Source organism: Delphinapterus leucas, chromosome 2 (assembly GCF_059928025.1).
Source record: "Delphinapterus leucas isolate spDelLeu-1000000601 "Yukka" chromosome 2, BTC_Dleu_Yukka2, whole genome shotgun sequence".
Lineage (NCBI taxonomy): Eukaryota > Metazoa > Chordata > Mammalia > Artiodactyla > Monodontidae > Delphinapterus > Delphinapterus leucas.
This window is the reverse complement of record NC_143130.1, coordinates 33,729,301-33,742,445: the sequence shown is the minus strand read 5'-3', so window position 1 is coordinate 33,742,445 and position 13,145 is coordinate 33,729,301. Positions and strand designations below refer to the sequence as shown.

Sequence of the window (13,145 nt, the reverse complement as noted above, 5' to 3'; positions counted from 1 at the left end):
CTACCTCTGTGGCTTTCAGAAGTGTTTTAAGGTTTTCTTCATATAAGTTATAATATTTCTTGTGGACTAGATTATGACATAAAGCTAGAGAGTTTATGTAGCCCTGGGGTAAGAATGTGAAGATATTGCTAGTCGTTCCGGCTGAAAGAAAACTGCTTTTGATGGCCTTTAATGAACAGGTAGAGAGAAAAAGGCATTAGCCCGACCAATAGCTGCATATAAGGTGTCAGGGATGATGTTCATACACTCCACCAATCATAGCATATTGGGAAGAGCAGCTGCAACTAAAGTCACCATCTAATTAAATGTACGATAATCCACTGTAGCTCCTCAACACATATCTGTCATGTACACAAGCAAAATAGGGGAGGTAAACGGAGGTGTGATGAGAATCTCCACACCTGCACTGTTCGAGTCCTGGAGGGTGGTAGTCATCTCTGCAATTCCTCCAGGAATGTGGTGTTTGCTTTGGTTTACTATTTTTGAAGGCTGAGAGAATTCGAGTGGCTCCCACTTGGCCTTTCTTACTAGAATATCCTGAAGTCCATGGGTCAAGGAACCACTGCAGGGATTCTGCCAGTTGCTGAATATGTCTATGCAAACTCTGCTTTCTGAAACTGGGCAAATGAGCACAGTGTGGGTTTGGGGAACGGATGAGCTTGCTGTGAGAGAGGTCCCAGACCAAACCCGGACACAATCCAAATGTCCAACAACAGATAAATGGATAAACGAATTGTGGTATAGGCGTACAATGGAATACTACTCAAGAGAAAGAAAGAAAGGGGCGGAGTCAAGATGGTGGACTAGAAGGATGAGGAATTCCAGACTCTGCAAAACTAGGGCACCTACCAGTCACTGGTGGGGGACCATGGACACCTAAGGGGACAGGAGGAACCCCCAGTGACCAGGTAGGGTGTTGGGGGAGTGAGGGGGAGGAGAAGTGGAGACAGGACAGGACTGGCACCCCTGAGGGGCAGCTGGGGGAGGGGAAGGGATCCCACGTCTGGAGGGGGAAAGAGGGGTACCGTTGGGAGGGCAGAGGATCAGAAGGGAGCATGGCCAGCATTTCCACTGTCCACATGGGCCCCGGGGAGCCTGCTGAGACCCAGGCCTGATCCTCTGCCCACTGAGGCTCCCACCAGCTGCGTCGGTCCTGAGGGAGTGGGAGGGAGGGAGGGGGGAGGAAAAGTAAAGGCCGGACCGATGGGACCTGCACCCCTGAGGGGCAGCTGGGAGAGGGGAGGATTTCTCATACCCAGTGGGGCCCACCCATAGTTAGGGGTTCAGCGGCAATGGCAGAGACCCTTGGGAGGGCAGAGGAACAGAAAGGAGAATGGCCAATGCTTTCCCTGCCCACTTGGGCACCGGGGAGCCTCTTGGGCTCCCAGGTCAATCCCCAGCCCTCAGAGGCTCCCTCCAGGAGCGCAGAGCCCTGCCCCCACCCCCCCACCCACGGCCTTACCTCTACAGGTGGCACTCGGAGACCCCCTCTGAGACCCCTCCAACTGCACTGGGCTTAAACCCTGCTCACACACCCTCACCTAAGGCCTTACCAACAAACTCTGGAACCCCACACTCTCAGGACCGCCCCTCAGGCCCTGCTGCCTTTTCCCTGCCAGGCAGGTCCTGAGCGTAGGCCCTGCCCCCACCCTAAACCCCACCCCCGCCTAAGCTCCACACCCCCACAGCCAAAGCCTTTAACAGCCTTTTTTGTTTTCTTCTTCTTTTAGGGTGTGGGTCTGTTTTACCTTGTTGTTCATTCATTTATATTTTTATTTTTTCTAATAAATCTTTTATTTTTCTAATTTTATTTTATTCTTTGTACTTTGTTATTGTTCTCCTTTTGGCGTATTCGCATTTTTCTTTCTTTCTTTCTTCTGTTGTGGTTCTGTTTTACCTTGTTGTAGTTGTTTCAATTAAATTTTTATTTTTCTTAATATATTTATATATATTCATATATATATATAAATATATAAACATATATACAAGTGTGTATATTTATATATTTTAAATATATATTTTATATATGTAATATTTTTTTATCTTTCTAATTTTATTTTATTTTTTATTCTTTGTTATTCTACTGCTCCTTTTTTTTTCCTTTGCCATGCTGCACGCCTCGCAGAATGTTGGTTCCCAGGCCAGGAGTCAGGCCTGAGCTCCTGTAGTGGGAGCGCTGAGTCCAAACTGCTGGACTAACAGAGAACCTCAGACCCCAGGGAATATTAATTGGAGTGAGGTCACCCGGAGGTCCTTATCTGGGCACCAAGTCCCAGGTCTACCCAGCTGCCTGCAAACGGCAGTGCAGGACCGCTCAGGCCAAACAACCAGTAACACAGGAACACAACCCCACCCATCAAGACACTGAGATGACAAAAAAATATGTTACAGACGAAGGAGCAAGGTAAAAACCTACAAGACCAAATAAATGAAGAGGAAATAAGCAAACTACATGAAAAAGAATTCAGAGTAATGATAATAAAGATGATCCAAAATCTCGGAAAGAGAATGGAGAGAATACAAGAAACGTTTAACAAGGACCTAGAAGAACTAAAGAGCAAACAAACAGTGATGAACAACAAATAACTGAAATTAAAAATACTCCAGAAGGAATCAATAGTAGAATAACTGAGGCAGAAGAATGGATAAGTGAGCTGGAAGATAAAATGGTGGAAATAACTGCCGTGGAGCAGAATAAAGAAAAAAGAATGAAAAGAATTGAGGAAAGTCTCAGAGACTTCTGGGACAACATTAAACGCACCAACATTCGAATTATAGGAGTACCAGAAGAAGAAGAGAAAGAGAAAGGGTCTGAGAAAATATTTGAAGACATTATAGTCAAAACCTTCCCTAATATGGGAAAGGAAATAGTCACCCAAGTCCAGGAAGCACAGAGAGTCCCATACAGGTTAAACCCTAGGAGAAACACACCAAGACACATATTAATCGAACTAACAAAAATTAAATTCAAAGAAAAAATATTAAAAGCAGCAAGGGAAAAACAACAAATAACATACAAGGGTATCCCCATAAGATTATCAGCTGATTTCTCAGCAGAAACTCTGCAGGCCAGGAGGGAGTGGCAGGATATATTTAAAGTGATGAAAGGGAAAAATCTACAACCAAGATTACTCTACCCAGCAAGGATCTCATTCAGATTCAACGGAGAAATCAAAAGCTTTACAGACAAGCAAACACTATGAGAATTTAGCACCACCAAACCAGCTTTACAACAAATGCTGAAGGAACTTCTCTAAGCAGGAAACACAAAAGAAGAAAAAGACCCACAAAAACAAGGCCAAACAATTAAGAAAATGGTAATAGGAACATACATATTGATAATTACCTTGAATGTAAAATGGATTAAATGCTCCAACCAAAAGACACAGACTGGCTGAATGGATACAAAAACAAGGCTCATATATGTGCTGTCTACAAGGGACCCACTTCAGACCTAGGGACACATACAGACTGAAAGTGGGGGGATGGAAAAAGATATTCCATGTAAATGGAAATCACAAGAATGCTGGAGTAGCAATACTCATGTCAGATAAAATAGACTTTAAAATAAAGACTGTGACAAGAGATAAGGAAGGACACTACATAATGATCAAGGGATCAAGCTAAGAAGAAAACGTAACAATTATAAATACTTATGCACCCAAAATAGGAGCACCTCAATACATAAGGCAAATGTTAACAGCCATAAAAGGGGAAATCGACAGTAACACAATAATAGCGGAGGACTTTAACACCCCACTTACACCAATAGACAGATCATCCAGACAGAAAATAAATAAGGAAACATAAGCTTTAAATGACACAATTGACCAGATAGACTTAATTGATATTTATAGGACATTCCAGCCGAAAGCAGAAGAATACACTTTCTTCTCAAGTGCACATGGAAAGTTCTCCAGAATAGATCACAACTTGGGTCACAAATAAAGCTTGGAAATTTAAGAAAATTGAAATTGTATCAAGCATCTTTTCTGACCACAATGCTATGAGATTAGAAATCAATTACACGGAAAAAATTGTAAAAAACACAAACACATTGAGGTTAAACAGTGCACTGCTAAATAACCAACAGACCACTGAAGAAATCAAAGAAGAAATCAAAGAATACCTAGAAACGAATGACAATGAAAACACAACGACCCAAAACCTATGGGATGCAGCAAAAGCAGTTCTAAGAGGGAAGTTTATAGCAATACAAGCTCACCTCAAGAAACAAGAAAAACCTCAAACAATCTAACCTTACACCTAAAGCAACTAGAAGAAGGAGAACAAAGAAAACCCAAAGTTCATAGAAGGAAAGAAATCATAAAGATCAGAGCAGAAATAAATGAAATAGAAATGAAGAAAACAACAGCAAAGATCAATAAAACTAAAAGCTTGTTCTTTGAAGAGATAAACCTTTACCCAGACTCATCAAGAAAAAGGGAGAGGACTCAAATCAATAAAATTAGAAATGAAAAATGAGAGATTACAACTGACACCACAGAAATACAAAGGATCATAAGTGACTACTACAAGCAACTATATGCCAATAAAATGGACAACCTGGAAGAAATGGACAAATTCTTGGAAAGGTACAACTTTCCAAGACCAAACCAGGAAGAATTAGAAAATATAAACAGACCAATCACAGGTAATGAAATTGAAACTGTAATTAAAAATCTTCCAACAAACAAAAGTGCAGGACCTGATGGCTTCACAGGCGAATTCTATCAAACATTTAGAGAAGAGTTAAAACCTACCCTTCTCAAACTCTTTCGAAAAATTGCAGAGGGAGGAACACTCCCAAACTCATTCTACAAGGCCACCATCACCCTGATACCAAAACCAGACAAAGATATCACAAAAAAAGAAAACTGCAGACCAATATCACTGATGAACATAGACGCAAAAATCCTCCACAAAATACTAGCAAACATAATCCAACAACACATTGAAAAGATCATACACCATGATCAAGTGGGATTTATCCTAGGGATGCAAAGATTCTTCAATGTACACAAATCAATCAATGTGATACACCATTTTAACAAATTGAAGAATAAAAACCATATGATCATCTCAATAGATGCAGAAAAAGGTTTTGACAAAATTCAACACCCACTTATGATAAAAACCCTCCAGAAAGTAGGCATAGAGGGAACTTACCTCAACATAATAAAGGCCATATATGACAAACCCACAGACAACATCGTTCTCAAAGGTGAAAAATTGAAACCATTTCCTCTAAGATCAGGAACAAGACAAGGTTGTCCACTCTCACCACTGTTATTCAACATAGTATTGGAAGTCTTAGCCACGGCAATCAGAGAACAGAAAGAAATAAAGGGAATACAAATTGGAAAAGAAGAAGTAAAACTGTCACTGGTTTGTGGATGACATGATACTATACATAGAAAATCCTAAAGATGCCACTAGAAAACTACTAGAATTAATCAATGAATCCAGTAAGGTTGCAGGATACAAAATTAATGCACAGAAATCTCTTGCATTCCTATACACTAACAGCAAAAGTTCAGAAAGAGAAATTAAGGAAACAATCCTTTTTACCATCACAACAAAAAGAATAAAATACCTAGGAATAAATCTACCTAAGGAGGCAAAAGACCTGTACTCAGAAAACTATAAAACACTGATAAAAGAAATCAAAGATGACACAAACAGATGGAGAGATATACCATGCTCCTGGATTGGAAGAATCAATATTGTGGAAATGACTATACTACCCAAAGCAATCTACAGGTTCAGTGCAATCCCTATCAAATTACCAATGGCATTTTTCACAGAATTAGAACAAAAAATTATACAATTTGTATGCAAACACAAAAGACCCTGAATATCTAAGGCAATCTTGAGAAAGAAAAATGGAGCTGGAGGAATCAGGCTCCCTGACTTCAGACTATACTACAAAGTTACAGTAATCAAGACAGTATGGTACTGGCACAAAAACAGAAATATAGGTCAATGGTACAGGATAGAAAGCCCAGAGATAAACCCACACACCTATGGTCACCTAATCTATGACAAAGGAGGCAAGAATATGCAATGGAGACAAGACAGTCTCTTCAATAAATGGTTCTGGGAAAACCGGACAACTACATGTAAAAGAATGAATTTAGAATGCTACATAACACCATTCACAATAATAAACTCAAAATGGATTAAAGACCTAAATCTAAGATCGGACACTATAAAACTCTTAGAGGGAAACATAGGGAAAACACTCTTTGACATAAATCACAGCAAGATCTTTTTTGACCCACCTCCTAGAGTAATGAAAACAAAACCAAAAATAAACAAATGGGACCTAATGAAACTTAACAGCTTTTGCACATCAAAAGAAACCATAAACAAGACAAAAAGACAACCCACAGAATAGAAGAAAATATTGGTAAATGAAGCAACAGACAAAGGATTAATCTCCAAAATATATGAACAGCTCATGTAGCTCAATATCAAAAAAACAAACAACCCAATCAAAAAATGGGTGGAAGACCTAAGTAGAAATTTCAGCAAAGACATACAGATGGCCAAGAGGCACATGAAAAGATGCTCAACAGCACTAATTATTAGAGAAATGCAAATCAAAACTACAATGAGGTACCACCTCACTCTGGTCAGAATGGCCATCATCAGAAAATCTACAAACAGTAAATGCTGGAGAGGGTGAGGAGAAAAGGGAACCCTCTTGCACTGTTGGTGGGAATGTAAATTGATATAGCCACTATGGAGAACAGTATGGAGGTTCCTTAAAAAACTAAAAACTGAACTACCATATGACCCAGCAATCCTACTACTGGGCATATACCCTGAGAAAACCATAATTCAAAAAGAGTCATGTACCCCAATGTTCATTGCTGCGCTATTTACAATAGCCAGGACATGGAAACAACCTAAATGTCCACTGACAGATGAATGGATAAAGAAGATGTAGTACATATATATAATGGAATATTACTCTGCCATAGAAAGAAATGAAATTGGGTCATTTGTAGAGATGTAGATGGACCTAGAATCTGTCATACAGAGTGAAGTATGTCAGAAAGAGAAAAACAAATATCGTATATTAACGCATATATGTGGAATCTAGAAAAATGGTACAGATGAACCTATTTGCAGGGCAGGAATAGAGATGTAGACGTAGAGAATGGACTTGTGGACACAGGGGAGGAAGGGGAGGGTGGGATGAATTGGGAGATTAGGTTTGACATAAATACACTACCATGTGTAAAATAGATAGCTAGAGGGAACCTGCTGTATAGCACAGGGATCTCAGCTCGGTGCTCTGTGATGGCCTAGTTGCATGGGATGGGGTGGGGAGGCAGGTCCAAGAGGGAGGGGATGTGCATATGCGTATGGCTGATTCACTTTGCTGTATGGCAGAAACTAACACAACATTGTAAAACAATTATACTCCAATAAAAATAATGAAAAAAAAAGAGAAAGAAAGAAGGAAAGAAGGGGGGGAGGGAGAGAGGGAGGTGGAAGGAAGGAAAGAAAGAGAGAAGGAAGGAAGGAAAGAAAGGAGAGAAAGAAAGAAAGAATTGATATACCCAACAACATGGGTAAATCTCAAAATTACTATGCTGAGCGTAAGAAGCCGAATAAAAGGAGTACATACCATATGATTCCATTTATAGAAAACTCCAGAAAATGTAAACTAACCTATAGTGACAGAAAGCAGATCAGCGGTTTCCTGGGGGTTGGCGATGGGGCCTAAGAGAGACAAATTACAAAGGCCGCGGCATCTGACAGTGCGTAGGTCACGCCAGAACGGGAGGAGCAGAAATCAGATGGGGGGAAGTGGGGAAGACAGTGGGAAGGCTGTGGAGCCTGTGAGTCTGTGTAACTCCGTCCAGAAGCTGGTCAGGGGAGGGAATAACAAAGACGCACTGTTATTAGTGTCATACTTATGGAACCTCCTCCTGGGAGCTGTGTGTGACTCCAATCAGCTCGCCCCCTCACCTCCTACAGAGGCATTCATCCACCTCTCCTTCCTAACACCTGCCAACCTTTCTTTTCCAGAGCATCTGCTCCCTTCCCAACTGCACCAGTCCAAACTAAGCTCTCCCATTTTGGAACCACGATGACATTCATGGCCTGCATCTCATCAGGCTACCTGTTCAGTTAAACTTTACCGCGGTTGAAAGGCAGCCTAGTGCTGAGCACATAAACATGCCTCGGATGGTCGAAGCTTGAACCTCAGATGTGCCATGCAGAGGTGGTGTGACCTTGAACACTTAGCCTCTCTGTGTTTCAGTTTCTCCATCTATAAACGGCTATAACAATAGTGTCTCTCGCTATAAGTATTAAAGGAGTTAATATCTGTGTACAGAATTTAGAACAAGGTTTGCCACATTCTAAGCCCTAAGAATATTAATAAAAACCAACTTGTGTCCCTACTACGGGAAGGTGTGTGCTTATGGTTATAAGGGATACAAAGACCTATGTGGCATTTGTCCTACCCTCGAGGAACTAGCAATTTCTTGCCATCAGATTTAAATTTTTGTAGCGATCTGCGTGCCCTGGTGCAGCGACCTTTGCATTTGGGCAGCCTTGGCATGAGGCCAAAGAAGGTCAATTCTCAGTGGCCACTTTTTAGAACCTGGTGGCAAGTTAAAAGAATGGTAACTGCCATGGATTCACGAGAGGGAAAACAGGAGCCATTCTGGGAAGGGAGATGGTTTTGGACAATATGCATTTTGGCGACATACTCGTAGCTTTGAAGGCACAGCGAGCCTGTTTAGGGCCCACTCCACTCTCCAGGTCACTCTGCCTGTTTTGGCCCCCAGCCCCGAAGCGTGTCCAATGTGGGTACACCAGCCCCGCCCCAACCCGTCTCCCCCGCCCCGTTCCTACAGCCTTGCCCCTGCAGTGCACAGCCAGCCTCACCCCTCTCCTTTGCCCCGCCCTCTACAGTTCCAATAGCCCAGCCTCTGCAGTGCACAGCCGGCCCCACCCCTCCCCATCGTCCTACAGTTCCTATCGCTCAGTCTCTCCCCTTCACCCCGCCCCCTACAGTTCCTATAGCCCCACCCCATATCTCCGCCCTCCTCAGCTCCTATCTTCCCGCCCCTACACTGTACAGCGAGCCCCGCCCCGCCCCGTCACCCCGTTTCCCCCCACCCGCCCCGCTATTTATATAGCGTCGGGCCCCCGCCCGGACGCCGCAGTGCGCCCCTTAGCTGGCGACTGTGTCCCACGGGGCGCCGGTACCTGTGTGAGGCGAGGCGGACGCCATGGCGGCCGAGGCCCTGGCGGCGGATACCGTGGCGTCGCGCCTGGCGCGGCAGGAGGAGGACATCCGCTGGCTGTGGACGGAGGTCCACCGCCTGAGAGACGAGCAGCTGAACGCGCCCGACCGCTGCCAGGCCGAGGGGCCGTGCCTCACGCGCGAGGTGGCGCAGCTGCGGGCCGAGAACCGCGAGCTGCGCCACCGCCTGTACCGCCTGCGGCTGTGCCTCGCGGAGGAGCTGAGCCACCAGGCGCGGCGGGAGAGCGCGCTGCGGCAGGAGGCCGGGCGCGAGGCTGCGGGCGCTCAGGTACCGGGCTAGTGCCTGTCCGCAGGGCGTGGCGGAGCTCGTGCGCTGAGAGCCCTGGGGCGGCAGGTGGGGGTGCGTGCGGCGGCAGGTGCGCTGCGGGGGCGGGGCGGGGCCTGCCCTCCTGGCCCCCTGCCCCGCGCTCTCACTCGGGCTGGGAACCCGCGACAGACTGGACACGCCGCGGCCGCTGCGTCTCCAGCGATTGCCAGGCTGACCTAACGCTGTAATGTCTCAGCTCTTCCCGTAAATTGCTCGGCGCACATTTTCTTCAGTGGCAGAAATAGCATTTTCCTGTCTGAAAAAAATGCTGCAGTGTTTAAAATTCACACTTATTTTCTTGGGCAGGAAGACCAACAGCTCCATGTAGAAACATTTCCCTTTCCCCTGGTGAATGGCTGGTCTGAGCTGTTTATGACAGGTGGTTTGGGGTGTTTAGTTGTTGCCTTGTTTTGGAGGTCTATCTTGAGATTTGCGTATTTAATATTGTCATTTAATAGCGTATTTTAATGTTTTGGTTCACTTACCTTCTAACGTAATGCATTTCTAAGTTCTGAAGGCCTTCTCAGACTGTGGGTGTTCTCAGTCCTTGTACCAGCGGACTGTGGTGCTCCTGGGCAACACCTTCCTGAAACAGTGCATTTAAAGTCTCTGGGAGCAGCTATGCAACCATTAATCCAGGGACATTATTTGTTTAAAATTTAGGGGGGAAAAACTTTAAAGAGCAAAATATATTAAGTGTACTTAGCAAGAATGTGTGAAAGTGCACATTCAGGAAGGATTGAACCCCAGAAGACGGCTTACCTGTTGAAGGTTGTAGGTAATGGTCAGGAGAGCCCCAGCCGTGAGCCTCTAAACATGGGACGCTTGCTGCCTGCTGGCCTGTCCCTCTCCTGCTTCGGGCTTCAGATATGTTGCTCTTTGTTGTCATTGGGATGAGTTGTTTATTATTTCCCTTTATTTCTCAGCCTCCTCCTAGTCAGAGCCAAGGAAAGGACATTAAAAAGAAGAAGGAAAGCGGGCCTGACAGTGAGGTAAGTCATTGCTGTGGAAATGATATAAAATACTACCTATAATTTAAATATGCTTATGTAGTTAATTGCCCAGGGGTTTTAATTAAAACAGTTGCTGTAAATTACGGCTTGGGCCACAGGAGTGTGTTTAAAATTTTGTTAGCCTTAGATACAAGATGTCTTAACTTAGAGGTGAGCCAGCCCCACAGCTGTAAAGGGCTCCTTAGTCTATTTAAGTTGAGAAAGCAGAGCTCTTCTTTTGTGTTAAGGACACCGGCTTCTTTGTTTTTTAAATATAAATCATTAAAACAACCAGAATTGATCAGGCACATCAACATTTGGTAGGAGTAGAGGGATCTTGGCCTCAGGGATCCATCGGGCTGAGGAGTTCAGACAAACGGGAGAAACAACTAGAGAACCAAGTCAGATGGTGTATCAATAAAGGCTGAGTTGTGTGGCTCTGTGCACGAGCATGTTAAACCTGTGGAGAAGGGCGATGCCAGTGGGTGTGGTAGTTGGAAGAGGAGGGCTTTGCGCAGGATCCTGAGAGCTAGGAGGGAGTTAGACCCTGGGAGGGGAATCTCCAGGGGGTGAGAGTGAAAGCAGAGTCATAGGGGCTTGCTTGGGGACCTGCTGAGAAGGGGCGGGGCTTATTTAGAGCTGAGCAGTTAGAAAAAAGTGGACTGTGTCTGTTAACCCTTCTGTATTCTAATGGTTTTCAGGTGAAGAATCCACCAAATTTTGTGAAGGAAAGATTGAAGCTTTTTGAAATACTGAAGAAAGATCATCAGCTCTTACTTGCCATTTATGAAAAAAAGGGGAATACAAGCAATGTGATCACAGTAAGAGTGGCTGATGGGAAAACAGTGGAAGGGGAAGCTTGGAAAACGACACCTTACCAAGTGGCTGCTGAAATTAGGTAAACCGTAGTGTGGAGCAGATAATCAGCACTAAGTGTTGGGCCAGAGCTTGGTGAAAATGTGTTCTTAGGGACTGCTAAGATATTCTTTTCTTACTCAATTGAATAAATTAAATGTAATTAGGTAATTATTTACCTCTTGGCTTCTAAAGGGGCCATTTAATAAGTAATTGAATATCAGAACACAATCTCCTTCTCTTTCAAGGGTCCAACTTTTAGAGTTCTAATAAAAACATATAGGAGAGAAAAATGTATAATCCTTGACAGGTGACATTACATTGACCCGGTTCATCATCAAGTTATTTCCATGAGATTTTACAGGTCTTTTGTTGGGCTTGACTCCAAGCCATTGTTCCACCAGTAAATAACTGTGGGTGGGTCTTTGGACCAATGTGGGCAGATCCCTCAAGCTTTCCAAGCCTGTTTTCTTAAATCTTAAGTGGAAATAATAATACTTTTATCGTTTACCTTACGAGATTGTAAAGATTAAATAAAATACTATATATGAGAGATACTCTGAAAATGAAAGCAACTCTAGAAATGTACAAAAAGGCCTATTAATTATAGATTGAAGATGTATGTGTTAGAGCTATGATCAGCCCTGGAAGCTTTGACCTTCCTAGAAATTAGATACTTCAGTGAAGTTGTGTTGTTTTGACTAATGTTAATTCCTGGCATTAAATAAAATTCTGTGGAAGCTATAGCTCAGAACTGCCATGTAAATAAACTTATTATTTAAAAAGCAAACTATTCAACAATTAAAATCTTCAGATTTCCTTTGAAAAATATAGTTAAGATTGTATTTTTCATCCTATTATATCATACACCCTAAAGGCCCCTCCCAACTTGTTCCTGTGCTTTCCAGGAGAGAGGAATAGATGTGCTGGGAACGGGCTTTGAGGCAAAAATAAGTTTATGTTTCCTCGTGGAGAGACATTTGCATGTTGGTGGATTGAAGTCTGAGCCGTCCTGCACTGAAGAGACTGTCCAAGCTTGGGAAACAAGGTCATTTCATTATAGGACGTGTTCTCATTGTACAGTCAGTGACTTGCATTCCCACAGGTACTAGTTTAAAACCACCCTCGAGTTTAATGACAGAGGGGTTACAGGAGTGTCTAAAAAGTAAAATTGTCCAAAACTAAAGCATGGGCAAAGCTATATCAGGCAAACCTGATAAGAAGAAAGCAGTGGTCTTAATGTTACCATCAGACAGCAGAATTTAGGGCTGTCTAAATCATTAGACAGAATCATTGAATGGGAGACTGAGGCTTATTTTTAAAATAGAAGAACACTGTAATTCCCAATTTGTCATGCACCTTTATGAGTTATATAACGTAGCATCAAACCAGAAATACAAGATTATAGGAACTCAAGAGTGTAAGGTCAGATCTTAACAAACGGCACCGCGAAACAGAGGAAAGCTTCAAGTGAGCTTTATTAGGGAGCGCTCCCGGGCGAGGTTCACTGGTCCGGGAGAAAGGGGGCCAGAGAAGTCGCGCCCGGGCGAGGGTTGGGCAAGATTTTATAGGGGAAGAAGGGAAAGGGGTGTGGTGAATCTGGGAGGGCACAGGGTATTCCTTATTTGGTGGTCTTTTCGGGTATCCTGGGGGACCGTTAGTCCCGCCCCTCGAAAGGCGGGAAGGCTGGGCTGGG

At 43.6% G+C, this 13,145-nt stretch overlaps 1 protein-coding gene across 5 annotated transcripts in view; it reads left to right on the top strand.

Moving 5' to 3' along the window:
- Window positions 1-9,164: 9,164 nt before the first annotated feature.
- The window catches only part of TARS3 (threonyl-tRNA synthetase 3), a 52,817-nt gene continuing 48,836 nt past the window's right edge, over window positions 9,165-13,145 (top strand). For 2 of the 5 annotated variants that reach the window (XM_089906664.1, XM_089906662.1), the window contains exons 1-3: window positions 9,166-9,563; window positions 10,529-10,594; window positions 11,296-11,492. In XM_089906664.1, the coding sequence (XP_089762790.1) occupies window positions 9,261-9,563; window positions 10,529-10,594; window positions 11,296-11,492 (566 nt within the window). In that variant the 5' untranslated portion in view covers window positions 9,166-9,260. Of the gene's footprint in view, window positions 9,564-10,528; window positions 10,595-11,295; window positions 11,493-13,145 lie in introns of all 5 variants that reach the window. The other 3 variants (XM_089906665.1, XM_089906663.1, XR_016391946.1) reach the window with 2 other exon arrangements.